The sequence below is a fragment of the Hemitrygon akajei genome, chromosome 4, assembly GCF_048418815.1.
Source record: "Hemitrygon akajei chromosome 4, sHemAka1.3, whole genome shotgun sequence".
Taxonomy (NCBI): Eukaryota; Metazoa; Chordata; class Chondrichthyes; order Myliobatiformes; family Dasyatidae; genus Hemitrygon; species Hemitrygon akajei.
In genome coordinates this window covers 38,199,681-38,223,493 of record NC_133127.1, presented here as the reverse complement: position 1 = coordinate 38,223,493, position 23,813 = coordinate 38,199,681, and the positions used below count along the sequence as shown (strand labels likewise).

Genomic DNA, 23,813 nt, shown 5'->3' with positions numbered 1-23,813 from the left:
GGTGTTACTAAGTACTGCCATGCAGGGTGCCCAAACCTTTGCTCCTTTTTGTTACTTTGAAACTGTAAAAGATGGGAAAAAATAGTAATCTTGCTTAAAATATTAAAGAAATGTGTCATCTTTAACTTTATGCCTTTTGGAAATCAGATCATCTTTTACTCACTTAGCTATTGGAGGAATTTAAGGTGGGGGTTTAAGGCTTGGCACAACATTGTGGGCCGAAGGGCCTGTACTGTGCTGTACTATTCTATGTTCTACGTTCTATTCACAGTAACAGAAATTTACACCAGGGGTGCCCAAACTTTTGCATGCCACTGTACTTGTTCCTGTGGGCAAACTCAGCAGATCTATAGAATACTAACTGTAAACAGGATCATTGAGAGATCAACCAGAGCATAAAAGACAACAAAGGGTGCAAGTGAAAGTATAAATACATCGCAATAGATAACGAGAACATGAAAAGCAAAAAGAGATGCATCTTCATCCTCTCATTAACTGGCCTTTAAACAGCAATATCTGAGAGTCTTAAGTTTTTATTAATATTGGTAAACATTTAGTAGATATATTTTACTTTAACTTTATTGAGATACAGCTCGGAACAGGCCCCTTCGGGCCTTTTGAACCGTGCCATATGGCAATCCCTGATTTAATCACGGGACAATTTACAATGAATAATTAACCTACCAACCAGTATGTCTTTGGACTATGGGAGGGAATCCGTGTGATCAAGGGGAGAATGAACAAACTCCTTACAGGCAGCGGGCGGGAATTTAAGGATACAGCGCGGAGTAGACCCTCCCGGCTCTGTGAACCACGCTGACAGCGACCCACCGATTTCGTGTGGATTAGGCTCTTTGAACCACGCAGAGCCCCTGGTAGCGCTACAGGGCATCCCGGTGTTCCTTTCCCCAGACCTTCAGGAGCAAGGAACGTGGGTGCTTCAAGAGTGCAGGACAATTGAAGGAGGAAAAGCATGGTTAACATCTTCTTCTGGACAGGGAAGGCAGCTGACAAGCCCAGGATCCATGGTGTTGGGTTTGCAATAAGAATCACCTTGTCAGTCAACTTTCTGAACTTCCCGTGGGGTCTACTCAACATCTCATGTTGATCCGTTTGGTGCTTGACAACCGTTGTGAGTGCTTATACACCAACTCTAGACTCACATGAGTATGAAGAAGAGGCTTCCCCAAGGACAACAAGATAATTCTCTTGGGGGACTTCAATAACAGGGTTGGTCAGGACTTCATCCTTTGGAAGGGTACAATAGGAAAGGAAGGCCTTGATGACATCAGTCAAATGGGGTACCACTTCTAATCACATGTGCTGAGTATAATTTTATCATCACAAACACTCTCTTCCACCCAAACAATAAATTCAAGGCATCTTGCAAACACCCCCGATCTAAATGGTGGCATCTCATTGACTATGTCATTGTACGAGCGAGGGACCACCATGAAGTGACTGAGGGCCTGATTGACATTGAAAGGGCCTGATTGACATGGATGACAGCTGGTCAAATCATCACCTGATCTGCACAACCATGTCCATTACCCTCATGAAAAAGAGGGGGGTTCATAAGCAGCAGACCAGGCCAAGACTAAAACTCGAGAGCTTGCTTGACACCGCCACCCAACAGAACCTTCAGACCTTGTTAGGGGAAAACTTCCAACGGGAACATCTGGAAGATACTGAAGAACACTGGAGTCTGCTTAGATCACCATCCTCTATACCTGCAAGAACATCCTGGGTCCAGAAAACATCAAGACTGGTTTGATGATAACGGCATAGAGACAGTACAATTTATCTCCAAGTAAAGGAAAGCCATTGGTGCCTGGCAGAACGACAATGGCAGCAAGGCCAAACGAGAAGCTTACTCCAGAACCAAGGCAAATGTTCAGCGCAGGGTGAGGAGGCCAAATAATTCTGGTGGGCTAAGAAAGCCCTAGAAATCTAGAGACTGACAAACTGTGGTGAAATGAATGGCTTCTTCAGTCCCACTAAAGAAGTCTATGGTCCAGGTTCCTGTGGATTAATCTCCCCGTGTTCAAAGGATGGGGAGAACTTGTTAAAGGATCGATGGAGAGAGCACTTTCAAGAGTTTTTTAACCACGGCAGCACTCCGAACTAGAGGTTACTAACCAAATTTTCCAGAGACCTGTGAGAGAAGACATGGGAGAATCTCCCAGTATGAAAAGGGACCATGATGTCTTCAGGAGCTTGAAAGGCAACAGTGTCACTGATCCGGACTGGATCCCAGCAGAGATCCTTAAGGAAGGTATACCTGCACTCCTGCAGTTCATGGTATGGAAACTGCACTGCGGTGGGTAGGGAGGCTCTTCAGTTAAAACTACCCAACACATCACCAGCACCATCAAGGACATATATACAGAAAGGCCAGTGATATTACAAAGGATCCCACCCACCCTGCTCCTGGGCTGTTAGTCCCACTTCCTTCAGGGAGGGGAGGAGGCTACACTGCATGCACCCCAGGGTCACCAGACTCAAAAATAGTTACCCCAAACCAACCACCGCTACTTTATCATTTCCTGTCTGTCATCATATATATATATATAGACATCCTTGTATCTAACATCACTTTATGTACATACAACCAGTCTATATAAAGCTATCTTATGTATTTACATTGATCATGTATTTTAATTATTGTGTTCTTTACCTTATTGTGGTTATTTTTTGTGCTGCATCAGATTCGGAGTAACAATTATTTTGTTCTCCTTTACACTAGTGTACTGGAAATGACATTAAACAATCGAATTACAACAGTGCATTGAGACAGTAATACCAGAATGCAGAATAAAGTGTTGTGGTTACAGAGAACATGCAATGCAAGTAGACAATAAGGTGCAAGGTCATAACAAGGAACACTGTGAGGTCAAGTTCATTTTATCATACTGGGGCCAGTCCGATAGTCTTATAACAGCAGGATTAAAGCTACTTTGTGCCCGGTGCTACGTGCTTTCAGCCATTTGTATCTTCTGCCCAATGGGAGGGTGAGGAGATTGTCTGGGGTAAGTGGAGTCTTTGATTATGTCGGCTATTTTGCTGAGGTAGTGAGAAGTACGTATGATCCACTAATGGTAAAGTCGACAAATTTACATTTTTAAACTTTTCATCTTTTTTTTGCTCTATAACAATCCAGTCATCCTTGCCCTCTGTTTCTCTTTCTGCATCAAATCCATGCATGCTCCATCCACAGCCAATGTCCACTTTCAACGGGCAAGTCAATGCCGAGTCCACACCGCCGAGTTTCTCTAAATTCCATGCCTCCTGACTTTCCGAATGAGCCTTCCACGGGCAACATTACCATGCTCCTGACTAAAATCCATATACACCCAATGCACTGCTCTACCTTCAATGTGTTTTGTCACATCCTCGAGGAACTCAATCAGGCCCGTGAGGTATGACCTGCCCCTCACAGAGCCATGCTGACCATCCCTAATCAGACTATGCTTCTCTAAATGTCCATAAATCCTGGCTCTAAAATTATTCTCCAATAACTTAAGACTCATTAATCTATAATTATCAGGGTTATCCCTACTCCCCTTCTAGAACAAAGGAATGACATTTGTCACCAATCACGTGGTAATAATCTTGTGTCCAGTGAAGACACAAAGATTATCGCCAAAGGAGCAGTAATCTCTTCCCTCGCTTCCCATAGCAAGGAAGATGGGATATATCCCGTCTGGCACAGGGAATTAGCAACCCTAATGTAGTCAGTTGTGATTTTTGTATATATCACAGAAATACTGAATTTCACTTAATAGCTTCGTCCTAAAAGCAAGTCTGGTTTGTCTGAGCAGATCCCTGTGCGGGTGACAGTGAGTCCCACATTCACAGTTTGTCCTGAATTTCCGATGGATTTATTAATAACAATCTGTTAGCTCAGACTCCCACACCACCTTCTCAATGCCTTTATTTCAATACTGTCCCTGGTTTTTCATTGTACCCTGGTTCATGTGATGATAATAAACGAATTCCAACGTCAGCCCTGCTAAACCATCCTATACTCATAAAGCAAAGCACCACGTCATCTCTCAGTCACCACGGTCTCATGAACAGCTCCTATCCTGCTGTTCCACAATCCCCAGTATGAAACGAGTGGACACAACCTCATTCTGGCCTTGCACTTTACTCTGCAGTCTGATATTTGCTGCCCCGTACTCCCTCAATGCACCGATGTGATGAAATGATCCGTATGAATGGCATGTAATACAAAGTGTATCACTGTGTCTTGGTACACGTGACAACAATAAACCAATTTACTAGTTTTAGAGAAATAGCCCTAACTTGTTTTGTCTTGATCAAAAGTTACAATCCCTTGGCTTCCTTATGAAAAACTTCTTTAGTTGGCACAAGTTTTATACTGATAAACTGCTCCAAAAGAAAATATCAGCAACATTTGAAGGTGATTGGAAACCTAAAATACCCAATCTTGTTGACTGGCTTTTTGAGAGAAGACCATCTGGTGTCCTTACACTACCTGGTCAGTAGGTGTCTCCACACACACACGCAAGGAGCAATGTGATCATTCCTGAGCTTCCCTCTACAATGACCTAACATACAACTTTCCCACCGTATAAAACGTTGGTTAAATCACATTTGGAGTAGTGTATGGGGTTCTGGTCACTGCATTACAGCAAGCCTTGGGAGAGGTTCACTGGGATGCTGCATGGATTGGAGGGGATGAGCTTGGGTTGTTCTTTCTGGAGCATCAGAGGCTGAGGGGAAACCTGACAGAGGTTTATAAAATAATGAGAGGCACAGAGAAGATGGATAGTTAGAGACTTTTTCCCAGCATGGAAACATCCGATCTTAGAGGATGAGGGGAGAAAGCTTAAAGGGATGTGCAGGGCTTCATACTCAGCGCAGACATTGTGGGCCGAAGGGCCTGTTCCTGTGCTAAAGAAGCACTGATATCAAGGGCAAATTGGACAGCATTAAATGTTGATGTTGTCTATGAAGGCCATATCTACACAATGAATAAAATAAGACATTTTTCAAAAAGTAACTGCTTCATTAAACCTTACATTAAACTAAGCTAGTGCTGTTGACACTTAACTGTTCTTTGAAGTGGTCCAGCAATGTTGTGAGTTATATCAAGCTTTTTCTACAGTAGTTCGATAGGGGTTCCCAGCCCATCTTTTCTGACAACTGAGTGTACACATTAAAATGCCAAATTTTTCAATGATGCCTGCATCTCGCAAATAAATTTTAAACAATTTATCCGGGCCGTGGAGCCTTTCTGATCCGACAAGATGGATGCTTCTTTACCTTCACCCAGTATTGGATAAAGCTGGGTCAGAATGCTTCATACTGCTAATTAGGCATTTTTATTGTAGGCAAGGACATGACTTTAAAAGAGAAAAGGAGCTAAACACCTGAAAGACAGCAGTGTGGGAAATAAAGTACTTTAGACAACCAGCTAATATTAAGGCAACCGTACCTGGATCAACTTCTGTAAGAGGTTGTACGCTCACCGCAGTTGAGTCTCCATTGATGATGTCCAGAAAAAAATCAGCAGGGTTGTTAAATGACTCACAACTGTATCCTGTTTAATATTACAGGAGGAAGAGTAAATTAAAATAAGAGAACATGCTCACCCATAAAATAAAACTGCTTCTTTAATCTGACTAGTCACTGCTGGCAGATAATACTTCTCAGTGACTGTGTAGTGTAGGCTTCCGTTAGTCTCAATAGACCATGGATTTGCTCCTTGGAAAGTTTCCAGGGCGCAAGCCTGGGCAAGGTTTTTTTTGTGGAAGACCGGCAGTTGCCCAAGCTGCAAGTCTCCCCTCTCCATGCCACCGATGTTGTCCAAGGGAAGGGCATTATGACCCATACAGCTTGGCAGCGGTGTCGTTGCAGAGCAATGTGTGGTTAAGTGCCTTGCTCAAGGACACACGCGCAAGCCTCAGCCAAGGCTTGAACTAGCGATTACTTCAGATAACTAGACAAACCCCTTAACCACTTTACCGCATGCCAACTTCTCAATGACTAATAGGTCTATGAACCATCAAATCAGTCTGACGTTACAATCGACACACACAAAATGCCGGTGGAACGCAGCAGGCCAGGCAGCATCTATAGGGAGAAACACTGTTGACGTTTCGGGCCGAGACCCTTCGTCAGGAGGGTCCTCCCCTTCTCCCTATAGATGCTGCCTGGCCTGCTGTGTTCCACCAGCATTTTGTGTGTGTTGCTTGAATTTCCAGCATCTGCAGATTTCCTTGTGTTTGACGTTATAATGGGTGCAGTATCCCTCCTGCTCACAGGCTCCTGGGGTTATCCAGGGACTAATACAGAACTAACAGTCTGTAAACACCTCCTCTTGGAATAATGTCCCCAGGAAATTCAGATCCACTATACACTCAGTGGCCACTTTATTAGGTGCCTCCTGCATTTGCCCATTTGCATTAACAAGCAGGTGGACAACTCAAAGCCCGGCTGCAAATGGAGGAGGGTTGGGTATCCTGGCTAGTAACCCCACCCGTAAAAACCCAGAGCTACAGATATGCCAACAGGAGCTCCAAAGACCTCATCCCTGGGAGAGGAACGATCTTTGCCTGGAAGATGTATGATGTAGTAAAAGCGGAAGCCACAGGGCCGATCAACCTTTAGCCCAAGACAGAGGCCTCTGGCGAGCCGCTGTTGGTGGCCCGTGCCTCAGTAGGGGTGATGAGCTTAAGTCATGGTACAGGTGTACCCTGAGCACTGAGCGCATCTGCACTGTTAGTAATTGAGCTGAACTTTATAACAAAACTAAAGTGGAATGAGATCTCATTAATCTGGTTAACCTAAAATCTCAGTAGTAAACCATTGGTCAATTAACAAGCAACTCACCAACTGAAGAAAAATAGTCCAGTGCCTTTTTGGATGGGCCGTGGTAAACCAGTCTGCCATTGGCCAGAAGAGTCAAACTGCCGAACAGCTTAAAGATAGCATACCTCGGCTGATGTATTGAGAAGATAATAGTTCTACCTTTCCTTGACATCCTAGGGAAAGTCAGAAGTGAACAGAGTAAGTTCTCACGACAGACGTCTGCAAAGCTTTCAACTTTTCAATTCAAAACCCTGCAGCAGGACTGAGATCAGATAAGGAAAACAACAGAACAGTACCGCACAGGTCCTACAGCCCGCAAAGCTGTGGTGACCTATATAAACCTATTCTGTGATCAATCTAACCCCTCCCTCCTACACAGCCCATAACCCATTTTTCTTACACCCGTGTGCTAAATAAGAGCCTCTTAATTGTCCCTATTGTTAATCACCTGGATGAGGGCATTGCGGCCAAGTGTAAAGGCGATACAAAGGTAGGTGGAGGGGCAGGTAGTGTTGCAGAGGCAGGGAGTCTGCCGAAGGACCTGGGCAGGTTAGGAGAGTGGGCAAAGAAGTCATATGAGAAACAGGCCCCACTGAGCTAGTCCCATTTGCCTGAACTTGAACCTTGTCTTTCTAAACCTTTCCCATCCATGTACTTGTCTAAGTATCTTACAGTCATCGTAAGGGCACCTGTTTCTACCACGTCCTCTGGCTGCTCTTTCCATACATCTACCAACCCATGTCAGAGACTTGACTCTGAGACCATGTTTCACTTTCTCCCTTCTCATCCACAACCTGGGCCCTCCACCTCCAGACTCTCTTACTCTGAGCGAATGACCGGCTATGTCACCAAAGACCACCACTCAGCCTCCTTCACTCCAGAGAATAGGGGCCAGTCCATCCAGTTTCAAGCCCAACCTTGTGAATATCTGCATTCTCTCGAGCTTAATCACACCCTTCCTAGAGTGTGAAAACCAGAACTGCACACACTAATCCAGGTAGGGTCTCAATGATGTCTCACACTGCTGTAACATAACAGCCCAATTCTATTATTCAGTGGCCTGACCGACTGACTGACCAGCAAATGTGCTACATGCCCTATTCACCACCTTGTCCACCAGTGTTGTCACATTCAGGGGTTTGTGATTTACTGTCTATAACACTGCCCAAGGCCCTGCCATTCAATGTATATATCCTGCCCTGGCTCAACTTCCCAAAATACATCACTTTGCACCCGTCTGTGTTGAATTCCATTTGCTGTTCCTTGGCCCACTTTCCCAGTTGATCTACTGATCTATTCTCAGTGGCCGCTTTATATCCTGTACCCAACAAAGTGGCCGCTGAGTGCAAGTTCATGGCCTTCCTCTGCTGTAGCCCATCCACTTCAGGGTTTGACGCATTGTGCATTCGGAGATGCTCTTCTGCACACCACTGTTGTAACACGTGGTTATCTGAGTTCCTGTTGCCTTCCTATTGCTCATTGGATGATCTTTTGTTTTTCGCACCATTCTCTGTAAACTCTAGAAACTGTCGTGTGTGAAAATCCCAGGAGATCAGCAGTAAGTATATCTTCTTCTTCACATGCCTTGCGCGTTACATGCTTGGGCGATCATAGCTCTCCACATCAAACAATCCCTCGCAGAGGCAATGATCTCTCGCACATTTAGATTTGTTAGTTCTTTCACAGTGTCCGTATATTTCCTTCTTTGCCCTCCTCTTCCGCGTTTCCCAGGCATACGGCCTTGCAATGTAAGGCATTCTATTTCTCCCTTTCTGATGACATGGCACAGGAAATTAAGTTTCCTCTCATTTAACGTTCTCATTAAAAAGCTTTTAGTGTGGCACGATATTTTTAGCATTCTTCCAAGAAACCACATTTCTGTTGCTTCTAAGTTTCTTTGGAGTTCTGGTATTATAGTCCATGTTTCAGAAGCTTACAGCAAGATTGACCAGATGTAACATTTTAGTAGCCTCAGCCTTGTTGTCATAGAAATGTGCCTGTTGGTAAAAATGGGTTTCATGTTTTGGAAGTTGGTTTTGGCAATGGCAATTCTTCTTTTTACTTCTACCATCCAGAGACAGAGAAGCAGTTTCAGCGACAGGTTACTATCGATGCAATGCTCCTCAGACAGGATGAAGAGGTCAATACTCCCCAATGCCATTAGGCTTTACAATTCTACCGCCAGGACTTAAGAACTTTTTAAAGCTATTATTAATGCTTTTTGAGATAGTGATTTAGATGCATATCATATTTTTTTTTACTGAGTTAAGTATTGTATGTAATTAGTTTTGCTACAAGAAGTGTATGGGACATTGGAAAAAAGTTGAATTTCCCCATGGGGATGAATAAAGTATCTATCTATCTATCTATCTACTTTACTTCTAGCATCTTGTGATATAAAGCTAGCTAGATAATTAAAGCTGGTCTTTTGTTCAATCTCTTGGTTACCAATGTACAATTGGCAGTTGGGAGCATCCTGCTGTTTTGATATTACCATACATTTGTTTTTTTTTACAGTTGATGGTTAGACCAAAATCTGCACTTATTTGTACTACTTTGTCTAGGAGGATTTGTAGGTCTTCTGTAGCACTTGCTATGAGGGTGGTATCGTCTGCATATCTTATATTGTTGATGTTAACACCTCCAATTTTTATCCCATCTAGACGTACAAACATGCTGGAGGAACTCAGCAGGTCGGGCAGCATCCGTGGAAACGAGCGGTCAACATTTCGGGCCGAGACCCTTCGTCAGGACATTCCTCCAGCGTGTTTGTATGTGTTGATTTGACCATGGCATCTGCAGTGTAATTTGTGTTTTTATGCCATCCGGGTCTTCTATTTCTCTGAGAATCATTTCACTATGGATATTAAATAATTCTGGTGAGGCAACGCATCCCTGTCTAACTCCTCTTTGAATTTTAGTCCACCTGCTTAAAATCATCAATTTTTACTGCCACCATTTGATTCCAATATAAATTTTGAAGCAGTTGTTGGACCCTTCCGTCAATGTTTAGTTTAGCGAGAATTTGAAATAATTTTTCATTTTGCACTTTGTCGAATGCTTTAGTGAAATCAATAAAACATAAAAAGACATCATTTTTATATTCAATTGCCCTTTCTGAAAGCATTCATAGTATGAAAATTGCGTTCCTAGTTCCACTATCCTCAATAAACCCATAATGCAGTTTAGAAGTTTCTGACCTTAACTTGTTTTTAATTCAACTAAGAACAATTCTCAACAAAATCTCTATTATGTGACTCATAAGACTGATCGTTCTATAATTTTTGCAGTCAATAGTTCCAGGAATTTTTGGCAGAGTTATAATTACTGATTTCAAGAGATCGTCGGGCATTACATCAGATTTATATATGCCATTAAACATATATATTGTCTTGGGTGGGAGAAGCTATATAATAGCTATTGGCATTTCCTGATATTTAGTCAGGATCAAACCATCCCATACACCCCAAAGTATATAAATGTATGGTCACTGAGTGTATACCCTGTTGTTGTAGCCTTAAACACCGTGAGCAAGTTGAGATAGCACATGACTGTTACAGCATTACAGACCAGCCACTCACTTTATTCTAAGATAGGTCCTCTTAGAGCTTTCCTGCTTTTTCCTAACGCCCTGACATTTGTTAGTTTTCTCCTCAGTCTTAAGTGCTCACTTTTCCCAATTAAATATTTTTGAGGAAATATGTTAAGAATTATCCAATTAAAATCTTCACACATTTTACAACCTGAATGAATTAACAAAGATGTCAATATTTTCTTTATTTCTCAATGGCAACAAGACTTGGTACTGAATCGGAGGCAAGTAATCTCTCCTCCTCCAGGCCAAGTTCATTTTTTGTCTCATTGCAATCCACTTTGCCACCTTGAGCCAGTTTTGTTATTTAATCTACTCCTACTTTCCACATTAATACAAACCTTCGCCTGTATACCCATTTCAAATTTCTACTTTAAGTAGTATATTTACCCCCCTCTCCCGCTCCCACCCCTCGCCCTCGCAGTGGCACAGCTAGGCACCTTTGTAGCAAGCGTAGCACAGCAAGTGCTGTGCTGGCGTCCAATCCAGTGGTGGGTTCGTCCAAAAACAAGACGGATGGATCAATAATCAACTCCATTCCAATGTTTGTCCTCTTTCTTTCTCCACCAGACACTCCCCGAATAAATGGAGTTCCGACCTGTTTCAATCATTAAAAGGGAAACCAAATGAACACAATAAAGAGCAGCAGGAGGAGGCCATCTGACCCATCGAGCCTGCTCCACCATTCAATTAGATCACGGCTGCTCTGGCCATCGACTCATCTCCACCTACCTGAAGACTTGTTGGTAGTTCTGACACTGAGGTCCCACGTTAGAAACAAATTCATTTAATGAAACAGAAAATTGGCAACAATTGGGAATTACAGCCCAAGAGATCCTGTAGGAAAAGTGTCTAGCAAGGAAGAACAAGCCTGTTTTTATTCAACATCTTTAATGATAATGATAGTGATAAAAAAACTCAACTCCATTCAGTACAAAGCAACTATTCCATCAAACACCCTAAATATTCATTTGCTCTAGCACAAGCACGGATGGTTAGAGTGTGCACACCTACAAATTGTGCTAGTTACTTTCACCAAGAGGAAAAAGATGAGCAGATGTACGAGAACACCACTACCAGCAGATTCCTCTCAGTCACACTCAGCGATTCCAAAACTATTGAATATCTTAATTATCCAAGAACCTACAAACACTACCGAGTCATTCCTTGTTGCTTATGATATTATTGCTCTTTTAAGTCTTTGCACTGTAATGCTCCACAAAACAAAAAAATTCACATAATCTAAATCAAAATAATAAATCTCTTTCTGATTCTGTACCATTCTGACTTGGAAATGTATCGCCTTGAACTGCAAGCGGCAGTCTGATCAGATTGGGGGGGGGGGGGGGGAAGGGCTTGAATGCTCCATATTCTGATTTTAAAAGCAGCAATAGAGGGCTATGCAGCAGGAACACTCTAGATAGCTTCTAGAGTAGGTTACCTGGTCTGCGCAACATTGTGGGCCGAAGGGCCTGTGATGCACTGTAGGTTTTCTATGTTTCTATCCAGTGAAATGCAGTTTTAACTCGCTTTGCAATAACGACTGAGGTTAGAATGCTCTGATGTTAACTCTGTTGGGTTTAGGATGCATTTGATGTTAATGCTGATGTTGTCTTTAATGTTAAAAACCCTTTGATGTTAACTCTACTGCATCTGGGGGAGAGGTAATTGGTTTATTTTTGTTACATCTACTGCAGCACAGAGAAAGGCTCACCTTTGTTCATGCAGACTAATGGTGTAGTGACGTAGCTGAACTAGATAAAACTATTAAAAAGTGCAGAATAAAGTGTTTATATGGTGCAAGGACCACGATGGCATAGACTGGTTGATCAGATGTTCCTTGCTTCATACAGATGCAAAATGCAAAACATCGTCTAACAAACAAATCCATCGGAACATCAACTCTTCCTCTCTCCAAAGATGCTGACCAACTTACTGAGCATTTTAGGTATTTTCTGATATTTTACATCCTGTTACAGAGAGTCTGTTGTACTCTCTGTATCTCAAGTGTTTTCAGGATAAGCTTCTCAAACTACTGACAAAAATTTGTAAGATTATGAGATGGGTAGATAGGACAGACACTTTTCCAGAGCAGTCCATAGAACATAGAAATCTACAGCACATTACAGGCCCTTCGGCCCACAATGTTGTGCCGACCATGTAACCTGCTCTAGAAGCTGCCTAGAATTTCCTTATTGAATAGCCCTCTATTTTTCGAAGCTCCATGTAAAAGACTCTTAAAAGACCCTATTGTAATCAACTCTACCACCGTCGCCGGCAGCCCATTCCATGCACTCACCACTCTCCGTGTGAAACTTATCCCTGACATCCCCTCTGTACCTACTTCCAAGCACCTTAAAATTATGCCCTCTTGTGTTAGCCATTTCAGCCCTGGGTAAAAGCCTCTGGCTACCCACACGATCAATGCCTCTCATCATCTTATACACCTCTATCAGGACACCTCTCTTTCACTGTTGCTCCAAGGAGAAAAGGCCAAGTTCACTCAACTTATTCTCATAAGACATGCTCTCCAATCCAGGCAACATCCTTGTAAATCTCCTCTGCACTCTCTCTATAGTATCTACATCCTTCCTGTAGTGAGGTGACCAGAACTAAACACAGTAGTAAATACTGGAGAACGTGCAGCTAAGCGGAGGGGAGGAAACTTAAAGGAGACATGCAGGGCAAGTTTTATTTTAAAAAGCACAGGGAGTGACTGGTGCCAGGAATGGATGACTGGAGGAAATGATGATAGCAGATATGATAGTGGTGTTTCAGAGGCTTTTAGAAAAGCACATGCATATGCAGGAATGGAGGGACACAGATCACATGCAGGCAGAAGAGACTGATATCTGTGCAGCCAAAGGGGCTGTTCCTGTGTTGTACTCTTCTATGTTCTATCTGCAAGTCCTTTACTTTTAGACCATCAGACATCAGTCAAAAAGCAGTTTCAAGATAGCTTCAATAAACAGAGGCTGAAACTATAAACTGGAAAATCTTTAAGATAATTGAAACCCAAAATAATTACTTAGGAAAATAAAGCTCTTTAGATTCAGGAATGATTTCTGCAGTGGGTGCAAAGAGAACGAATGGAGTACAAATTAATTTGGTCTGAATTGGTGACTGATGGCTAATAAAGGGAAGGCTGGATAATATCTTAATTGGATAACGAAAGGATTTAGAACGTTTCAGGCTGGAAAAAAACTTTAGGAGACATTAGAAATTTCTTGACTACTTTTGAAGTGAGAGGATTGTGATCATCCTGAAATCCCTTATCATCCGTAATCTGAACGTAATGTTTCTCATTATCCGTTCCACCAACTATTTTGCTATAATAATATAACTGACTTAGATTATATGAGAATCATTGCTGTGCAGCAACAGAACAGTGAAAAGACATAATAATTACTATAAATTACCGAAAAAAGCAAATAGTGCAAAATAAAAAGAATAAAGAGGTGGTTGAGAAATCTGATGCCAGTGGGGAAGAAGCTATTCCTGACTCATTGAATGTGTGCTTTCAGGCTCCCTGATGGCAGTAAGACGAAGGGGGCATGTCCAAGTTGGCGAAGGTCCTCAGTGATAATGGCACCTTCTTCACGCACCACCTCCTGAAGAGGTCCACTATGGTGGGGAGGCATGTGAAAGATTTTGGTCTGGTTATCAGAAAGGATGCACCCAAGTCCTTGCAAAGAGTTTTTAAATAGGGCTGTTCCCCACTTTCGTAAGGGTGAAGCTGTGTTTCAACAAAACCATAACATCACGTCCCACTAACGGGGAATTGCAGAGCCCATGGTAATTATGTCCATCAGGAAGAAACAAGAAATGCAGGCAACGCAAACAGATTCTGACCATCACCAAATGGAATGGGACAAAGTTATAGTTACATATTCTGGATGATAATGCGGAAAGGAAGTTATGATTGTGGTCACTAGAGACACAGGTAGATCTGAGGACCAGTTGTCCCATCAACAAATATATATGGGGTGAACTTGTTGGAGGGGAGAGGATTATACATCCCTGCTGCTACATATGGCTTAACATGAAAGTAACTCTGCTTTCAAAAACTAACTCTTGAACACTTTTTTTTGAGGGCTCCACCTTGCTGTGTACCGGGTCAACCCTTCAGATTATCGTATTTGCTGAAAGTCTAACTGCTAACAACAGAAAGAGGGCAGCAGGACACTGGGGCCCCCCAAACATTGTGAATAATAATGTATCCTCATAGCTGTCGAGAGTTAAGGATTTAGAAATAAGATGAAGAAATAAAAAACGGGAATCAAATTGGACAGAGAAAAGAGAATGAGATATGGGAAGATGGAAGACAATGGAAAAGATAAAACCTAATTCAACATTTGTTTCACAAAACCTAATTCAACATATATTTCACTTTATTTATTTAGAGATACAGTGTGGAACAGACCTTTCTGGTCCAATAAGCTGCACCACCCAACAACCCACTAATTTAATCCTAGCTTAATCACTTGACAATTTAGAATGGCCAATTAACTTACTAACCGGTGCTTCTCTGGAATGTGGGAGGAAACCCACGCATTGAATGGGGAGGATGTACAAATTCCATACAGTCACAATTGAACTCCAAACATCTCCAGAGCTGTAATAGCCTCACGCTAACCGCCATGCCCCCATGGTGACCCAAAAGTCTAATTCTCTACCAACTGAGCTATTTGGGGTGTGTTAGAAAAATCTCTGTGATGAATTCGCGTCTACACAGATTCAGTGTCCCTTTCCAGATCACCTGAGGTTAGTTTTCCATGCCGGAAAATAACACAATTCTAACAGGATGTTTTTGACTCAGATTGGCCACACTTAATAGAGGCCACGTAATTAATTAATTTTGAAGGTGGAAATACAACAATACAGTATATCGTCAAGGACTTGCCGGCAGACGGTAATATATTTGGCTTCTTTTGTGAGGATCGATGAGAGAAACTGTCCACCATTCCATGACACATCACAATCTCTTTCACACACAATTCTACTACTGTCGTGCAATTACTATGTTCTAAACACTCTTATTCTTAACACTTGTCTAACAGCAAATTCTGGTTCCTTAAGTCTTGCAGATTAAAATGGCAAAAAGGGCACTTTACATATTGGACAAACAAAGATGGTGATGTACCTTGGTGTCTGCTACTTTGGACAGTCCCAACTCTTTAATGACCTGGTTAATCCTTTCATTCTTTTCTTTATTGCGAATACTAGTCGGTAAACGCAGAGCAGCTGAAAATTGCAAATTCTCTCTCACCGTCAGTGTTCCCATCACCACATCATCCTGGAAGACAAAGCGAACAGTAACAATAAGCCAACACGCACCAGAATAGAAAAATCACCATCAAGCCCAAAATAACACACGGAACACTGACATTTCAATCACTCAGAAATGAAGACTTGGATAACTACAGAGCATCCCATGCATCTTCACAATGTCACGGCAAGCTTTGCAGCAAAAATGTTTCTCGAATGAAGTTCACGGAGCAGACAGAGCAAAACTATTTTGCTGGTCTGGAACTAGCTTAAAAGTTAGGCCACCCTCTCCAGGAATGACCAGGAAGTATCACTACAGGTAGAAATGAGGGACTTCCTTCTGCGAATGGTAGCTACTATCATCACACTTGTATTTGCCAGCTTCTCACAACAGTGGAAGAATTCAGATCTAAGCACCTCATCCAGACCTCAAATGGCCAATTCTGCACCAGCTCCCCTACCCCCCCCCCCACTATTCCATAATAGTCAAGACAATCTTTTTTTTTTAATTTTTTTATTAGTTTTTCAAAACATTTTACAAAATTAAAAACCCCAAATCCCAATGAGGAGCATTAATACAGAGCAAGGTTAAGCATACAATAACAATATGCTACAAAGGAAGAGAATTTAACAAAAAAGCACCTAAATTAAAGACAAGTGAGCTTAGTGTCCTCCCAAACCCCACAACACAAGAAAAAAAAACAATTCCAGACCAACCACCACACAATATAGAGAGTATAAGTCCGGACAGTTAAACTCCCAGACTGTGAATACACTTAGCAACAGAGGATAATAATGCCTACTACCAGAAAAAAAAAGGGAACTGAAAGCAAGGGACCGAAAAGAAAAAAAAAAACCCTAGTCAAGAGGAAGGTTATGAAAGTACTCGATAAAAGGCCCCCAGATCTTATGGAACTTTAAATCCGAATTGAGAACTGAATAATGAATTTTTTCGAGGTCCAAGCAGGCCATAATGTCGTTAAGCCATTGTGCATGAGTGGGCGGGGCAACATCTCTCCATCTAAGGAGGATCAAGCGTCTCTCCAGGAGAGAGGCAAAGGATAGTATTCGGCATTTGGTCGGACCCAGACATAAATCTGTCTCGCCCCAAAAACCGAACAGAGCAATTAAGGGGTAAGGTTCTAGGTGCTGATTCAGAATACCCGATAGTGTAGTGAAGACATCTTTCCAGAATTTCTCCAAGCTAGGACAGAGCCAGTACATATGGATGAGAGAGGCCACGCCCCTCTTGCATTTATCACAGAGCGGACTAATGCCAGGGTAGAATCGAGATAGTTTAGATTTAGACATACGGGCTCTATGAACAATCTTAAACTGTAAGAGACAATGGCGAGCACAAAGAGAGGTTGAGTTAACCGATTTGAGAACTGAGTCCCAGCTCTCCTCGGATAAGGAGATATTTAAATCCTGCTCCCAGGCCATTTTAATTTTATCCACAGGGGCCCGTCGTAAGGCTGCTAGTTTATCTTGGATAATTGAAATTAAACCTTTATCTAGTGGATTAATGGAGAGAAATAAGTCCATAGCATTTTTCGCAGGCATTTCAGGAAAGTTAGGAATTAAAGGAGCAGTAAAGTGTCGGATTTGGAGATATCTGAAAAAGTGAGCGTTAGGCAGGTTGAACTTAACAGAGAGCTGTTGAAAAGATAGATAGATAGATAGATAGATAGATACTTTATTCATCCCCATGGGGAAATTCAACTTTTTTCCAATGTCCCATACACTTGTTGTAGCAAAACTAATTACATACAATACTTAACTCAGTAAAAAAATATGATATGCATCTAAATCACTATCTCAAAAAGCATTAATAATAGCTTTTAAAAAGTTCTTAAGTCCTGGCGGTAGAATTGTAAAGCCTAATGGCATTGGGGAGTATTGACCTCTTCATCCTGTCTGAGGAGCATTGCATCGATAGTAACCTGTCGCTGAAACTGCTTCTCTGTCTCTGGATGGTGCTATGTAGAGGATGTTCAGAAGCGAAGCGGTTATCAATGAAGAGATCTTCAAAATGTCTGATGCCCTTCCTGTACCAAACATGGAATGCTGAATCGAACGTGGTAGGTAAAAAAAGGTGATTATGTGCCACAGGGCTAGAAATGGAAAACCCCTGGAAACCATAGCATTTCCTGAACTGAGCCCATATACGCAAAGTGTGTCTAACCAGAGGATTAGCTATTGATCTGGGCAGACTGCTAGGGAGTGCAGAGCCAAGAAGTGCAGATATAGATAATTCTTTAGTGGAGCTCAACTCCATTGCCACCCAGTTAGGGCACTCAGGTTGACCGTGGAAGAAAGACCAGAAGGCAGCACAACGTATATTAGCTGCCCAGTAATATAAGCGAAAGTTAGGTAAAGCCATGCCACCCTCTTTTTTAGATTTTTGGAGGTGGATTTTATTAATTCTAGAGCGCTTATTCTGCCACAGATATGACAAAATAATAGAATCTAAGGAATCAAAAAAAGATTTAGGAATAAAAATTGGGATAGATTGAAATAAGTATAAAAATTTGGGGAGAACATACATTTTGACAACATTGATACGACCTACCAAGGACATAGATAGAGGTGACCATTGTACCAGACTCTGTTTTGTAGCATATGAAAGATTGACAAAGTTTTCACGAAAGAGATCTTTAAACTTCCTTGTGACTGTAATTCCAAGATAAGTAAATTGATTATGGACTACTTTAAAAGGGAGATCACGAAATATTAGTTCTTGTGCTTCTTTATTAATTGGGAAAAGTTCACTCTTATGTAAGTTGAGTTTATAGCCAGAGATCTGGCTAAACTGGTCAAGAAGTGAAAACATTAGAGGTAAGGATGTAGACGGATATGAGAGAAAGAGTAGTAAGTCATCAGCATAGAGAGAGACTTTATGCTCAACACCCCCTCTCCAAATCCCGGTCAGTTCAGGACATTTTCGAAATGCTATCGCCAGAGGTTCTATAGCCAAATCAAAGAGAAAGGGACTTAAGGGGCATCCCTGACGGGTGCCACGTTTGAGATTGAATACTTGGGATTTCTGAAAGTTAGTTAGAACAGAAGCAGTAAGACACAGGTACAGCAATTGGATCCAAGAGATGAAACTTTGGCCAAGGTCAAATTTTACTAAGACTGCAAAAAGTTAGTTCCACTCTATACGATCAAATGCTTTCTCCGCATCAAGGGAGATAACACATTCAGGAGTCCCAGTTGGAACTGAGTATAAAATATTAAATAGACGCCGAATGTTAAAAAAAGGGAGACGGTTTTTAATAAAGCCTGTTTGGTCATCAGAGATAATGGAGGGAATAACGGTTTCTAATCTATGAGCCAACACGTTAGCTAAGATCTTTACATCAACATTGAGCAGAGAGATCGGCCTGTACGAGGAACACTCTGTTGGGTCTTTGCCCTTTTTTAAAAGAAGAATAATAGATGCCTCATTGAAAGAGGGTGGCAATTTGCCGTAGTTAAACGAGTCAGATAATACTGAAAGTAACTGAGGGGAAAGAAGTGAGGAGAATGATTTATAAAATTCCACAGGGAACCCATCAGGATAGTCAAGACAATCTTTGCAATGAAAAGAACGAGTCACATGTGGCATTCAAGATACATCAAAATGAGAACACAAGAGCCTGCAGATGCTGAAAATCAGGAGTAACACACGAAGTGCTGGAGGATCTCAGCAGGTCAGGCAGCATCTATGAAGGGGAACAGGCAGTCGACATTTTGGGTCAAGACCTTCATCTGGACTGTAACCAGTATAAAAAATGGGAGGACGGGGTGGAGGTGATAGGCGGGTGAAGGAGGTGAGCATTTGATATAAGAAGCAGGGAGGTGGTAGGTGGAATTGACAAAGGACTGAAGAAGATGGAATCTCACAGGAAAGGAGGGTAGACCGTGGAATAAAGGGATGGAGGTGAAGTGGTGGGAGGAATGTGTCAGTGATGGGCAGATCAAAAGTGCTGGGGAGGAGAGGGAGACGGGGCCAGTGAGATAAGGGGCAAAAAGGAAAAGGAGGTTGGAGAAATTAACGTTCATGCTATCAGGTTGGAGACTATCAAGGCAGAATATGAGATGCTGTTTCTCCAATCTGCATCCAGCCTCAACTTGGCAGCAGAGGAGGCTGTAGACAGACGTGTCGGTGTGGAAATGGAAACTGGAATTAAAATAGCTGACCACTGGCTGGTATAATGGACAGAATGGTGCTGTGTTTGAAAAATATTTCAAGTGTCATTTTTTCAGAAAGTAAACATTCTCACCTGCACAACATAACCGGAGATACATTTAAAGTCGGCAGGCTGTGGAACACCATCTACCAGCACTTGTCCTTTCAAACCAGTAGGCTCTTTCCTGGCAGCCAAGATATCCAGTAAGCTAGGAAGTAACATGCACTTGTTATTTAATAGGGGGGAAAAAATCTATCCACAAAAAAACATTGCTTGGCGTCTGACAGTATTGTACACGGGAATCAGAGAGTGTAACCCACCAGACGCTGGTGGGCAAAGAGAAATGGCAAATTGTCAGTGTCCACCAGCAAGAACCAATCATCTGCCAAAATCACTTACTAGTTTATAAAATATTGTGTCCTTTGCAGTTAACTTAAAAAAGAATTTGGAAATCAAAGGAAGAGGTAGGAGTACGGGTTTCTCAGCCATTATATATTTCATTACATCAGATTGTCTCAATGGGCCTTACTGTCAACTCTGAAGTGTTGCTACTGCTGTACTATAGAAAATATGGTATTTGATTTTGGAAGCACTCACATACAGAAATACAGTAATTACTGCATAATCTGTTTAAATAATGAATATCAAGAGATATTCTTGAAGAGCAAAGACTGATTTTGGCATTCAAAACCTGGCTCAAGAAATGTGAGCAACGTATCTGCAGATTTTCTCTTGTTCAAGAGATGTGAAGTTAACTGTAGACAAATCTGCTAATCAAAATAACCAAAATACATGGACTCTTTAAATTATGGATTTGCGCTTGTTAGCTTTGGGTTAGAAAAGTGTTAAGATGTGAAATAAGTTACAAAGAGAAAATGTTCTGAGCAGCTGATCAAACTAATTTTGGCCGGCATATAGTGGACAACCATTTCCACTCCCAAGTTTCTTCAGGTATTCCTAAACCCACTCCACTGACAGTGCCTCAGTTTCTCATCTCATCAGAAAGGCGGCACCACGGAGGCTACCGTTTTTCCTCAGTCCTCCCACGAGGGCATCAACTTGGACTTCGTCCCTGCCTTTCTGGAGTGAAACTTGAAGCTAGATCCTCCTGAGTGAGAGATGAGAGTGCTGTCCACTGAACTATCACTGCCCACCGCCAGGGACTGGGAATGTAGAAGTGAGTCACTATTAGAACAGGCAGTAGAACATTTATGTTTGCAGAATGAAACACCAGGGGAAAAAAACATTGGAATCACTGGTCTCTAAGCTGCTAGTGGTACGAATCAGGAATAGATAGCCTGAGGCAGGAGCAAAGTTGCAAAGAGCCAAGATAGATCATGGCATTCAAAACCTGGCTCAAGAAATGTGAAGCCAATTGTAGACAAATCTGCTAATCCCAGTAACCAAATACATAGACTCTTTGAATTGTGGACTTATGCTTGCTGGCTTTGGGTAAGAAAAGTGTTAAGTTGTGAAATAGGTTGGAAGATGACAATTTACTGAGCAGCTGGTCTAACCAATTTTATCGGACATACCATCTCATCTTACTGTCACAACACCACAGAGGTACAATTAGTAATTTGACAGCTGACATAACAATGCTTGGCGGTGTTGATAGTGAAGAGGATGAGATATTGATCAGTAGGCCACAGGGAATTAAATCTACTGAAGTGTGAGGTGAGGCACTTTGGGGTGACTGAGTTGAACAGCCACCTCACAATGAAAAGTTTTTCAATCTGCAGTTACTGGAAATATAAAGAGAAAAACGCCTCGATAAGGCACCACCATAATGATGTGAGTGAGTAGAGGGAAAGAAGAGGAGGGGAGAGCGAGGGGGCATGGTGGTGAGAGGGAGGAAGCAGGTCGGCAGCAGTGGAGGGCAGGGAGAGTGGGGTGGCAAGCTGGGGGGGGTGGAGAAGGGGAGGATGAAGGTGGAGGGGAGTGTGGGGAAGGGGAGAGGTAGGATGGGGAAGGGAGGGGGAGGATTGGGAATGGGATGATGGGGAAGGGGAGGGGTTAGGAAGGGGGCAGTGGAGGGGGGACGATGTGGGGAAGTGATGGGGGAGTGGTGGGGGAGTGTGGAGGAAGAGGATGGGGAGGAAGGGGAGGGTTAGGGTGAGGGTGAGAGGGAAGTGGAGGGTGACGAATGGGAAATGGCAGGGGAGGAAGGGGAAGTGGAGGGGGATTGCCCTATGTTCTCACCTCTAACTGCTCCCATTCATCAGTGTTCAGATAACCTATTGTACAGTTTATCCCCATGGTCAATGCCGAGTTACACAATCAGCTGCACACTCCTGACTAAGGGTTTCCACTCAAAAAGCAACCCCTTTCCGCTTCCCGTGGTGCAGCTGGACTGCCGAGGACATTCACAATGAACCGAGGAGTTTTGGGGACCTCGGTGTACAAGTCCAAGAATCTGTGTTGGTGACAACACAAGTAGGGAAGGGAATGAAGAAGGCATTTGGGATATTTATGTACCTCCAATAGCTGTGGCATGGAGCAGAACTGGGACATTGTGGGAATGAAGAGTTTTGGTTGGTGAGTTACTGGACAGGCTAAGTGTGTTTTTCTTGCACCGGAGGAGATTAAGGGGAACCTGATGAAATTATGTGAGTCACTGTAAAGCCTTTCCTATGGCAGGGGTGTCTACAAGCAGAGAATACAAGATAACAGAGTGAAGGGTTAAAATATGATGGGGGGGAGGAAGTTTTTTTTACCTTAAGGATGGCTGGAACCTGGAACACATTTACCTGAGCAGACAACGGAGACAAGTACTTTCACCATGTTTAAGCAGTACCTGGACCAACGCTTGAATTATCAAGTGTAGAAGGTGACGGACTGAATGCTGGTAAATATTAGCATAGGTGGATACTCCTATGATAGCAGATAGAGCCAAACAGTACAACAGAATAGAAAGATACTTTGGTCCAACTCATCCACGCTGACCAGGCACCCATCTAAACTAGTCCCATTACATGTGTTTAACCCAAAACTTCTATCCACGTGGGCTTGTCTGGCTCAATAGTTCACTGACAAAATCATTGTGAGCTTGTGTGAACTGACGTAACTCCTCCCAAAGGAATTAGCTAGACCACAATGAAATAGATATAGAGGAAATGGGAAACTGGAACTGGGACAACAAGATAAGGGAGCTGAGAAAAGAACCAAAAGGAATACACAAAGAAGGTATACAATATTGCAAAGACTAGCAGGAAGTTAGTGGACTGGGCAGCTTTCAAAAAACTAAGCAAAGGCAACTTTAAAAAAAAAGCAATGCTAGGAGAAAAGATGAAATATGTAAGCAAGTTAGCTAATAGTATTAAAGAGTACACCAAAAGTTTTTTTCCCAGATATATAAAGAGTGAAAGAGAGGCAAGAGTGGACCACAGGAAAATGACACTGGAGAAGTTGTAATGGGGAACAAAGAAAAGGTGGGTGAACTAAGTATTTTGAGTCGATCTGCATTGTGGAACATGCCAGAAAGTTGCGAGGGTCAGGGAGCAGAAGTGAATGTAGTCACACTTATTGAGGAGATGGTGCTTGGGAAGCTGAAAAGTCTAAAGGTGTCTAGGTCACCTGGACCAGATGGACTATACACCCCAGGGTTCTGAAACAGGTAGCTGAAGAGATTGGAGAGGCATTAGTAATGATCTTACAAGAATTATTAGATTTTGGAATTGTTCCAGAGGACTGGAAAATCTTAATGTCGCTCCATTCTTTAAGAAGCAAGGGAAGCAAAGCAATAAATTACAGATTGTTAGCTTAACTTCACTGGTTGCTTGTACTTCAGAGTCCATTATCTACTGAAAGATGAGATCCTGAGATACTTTGAAGCACATAGTAAATTGAGTTTAGAACGATTGGGAGGATCTCATTGAAACCTACTGAATATTGAAAGCCCTGGACAGAATGGACATGGAAAGGTTGTTTTCACTCGA

The 23,813-nt window shown here is 42.4% G+C and overlaps 1 protein-coding gene across 1 annotated transcript in view; it reads right to left on the bottom strand.

Annotated features, from left to right (window-relative positions):
- The window catches only part of abcg2a (ATP-binding cassette, sub-family G (WHITE), member 2a), a 97,941-nt gene that overhangs the window by 37,961 nt on the left and 36,167 nt on the right, over window positions 1–23,813 (bottom strand). The window contains exons 4-8 of the mRNA XM_073042387.1: window positions 19,969–20,083; window positions 15,576–15,728; window positions 10,873–11,030; window positions 6,862–7,013; window positions 5,465–5,569 (exon numbers count right to left, since the gene is read on the bottom strand). Coding sequence (XP_072898488.1) covers window positions 5,465–5,569; window positions 6,862–7,013; window positions 10,873–11,030; window positions 15,576–15,728; window positions 19,969–20,083 — 683 coding nt within the window. The remainder of the gene's footprint in view (window positions 1–5,464; window positions 5,570–6,861; window positions 7,014–10,872; window positions 11,031–15,575; window positions 15,729–19,968; window positions 20,084–23,813) is intronic.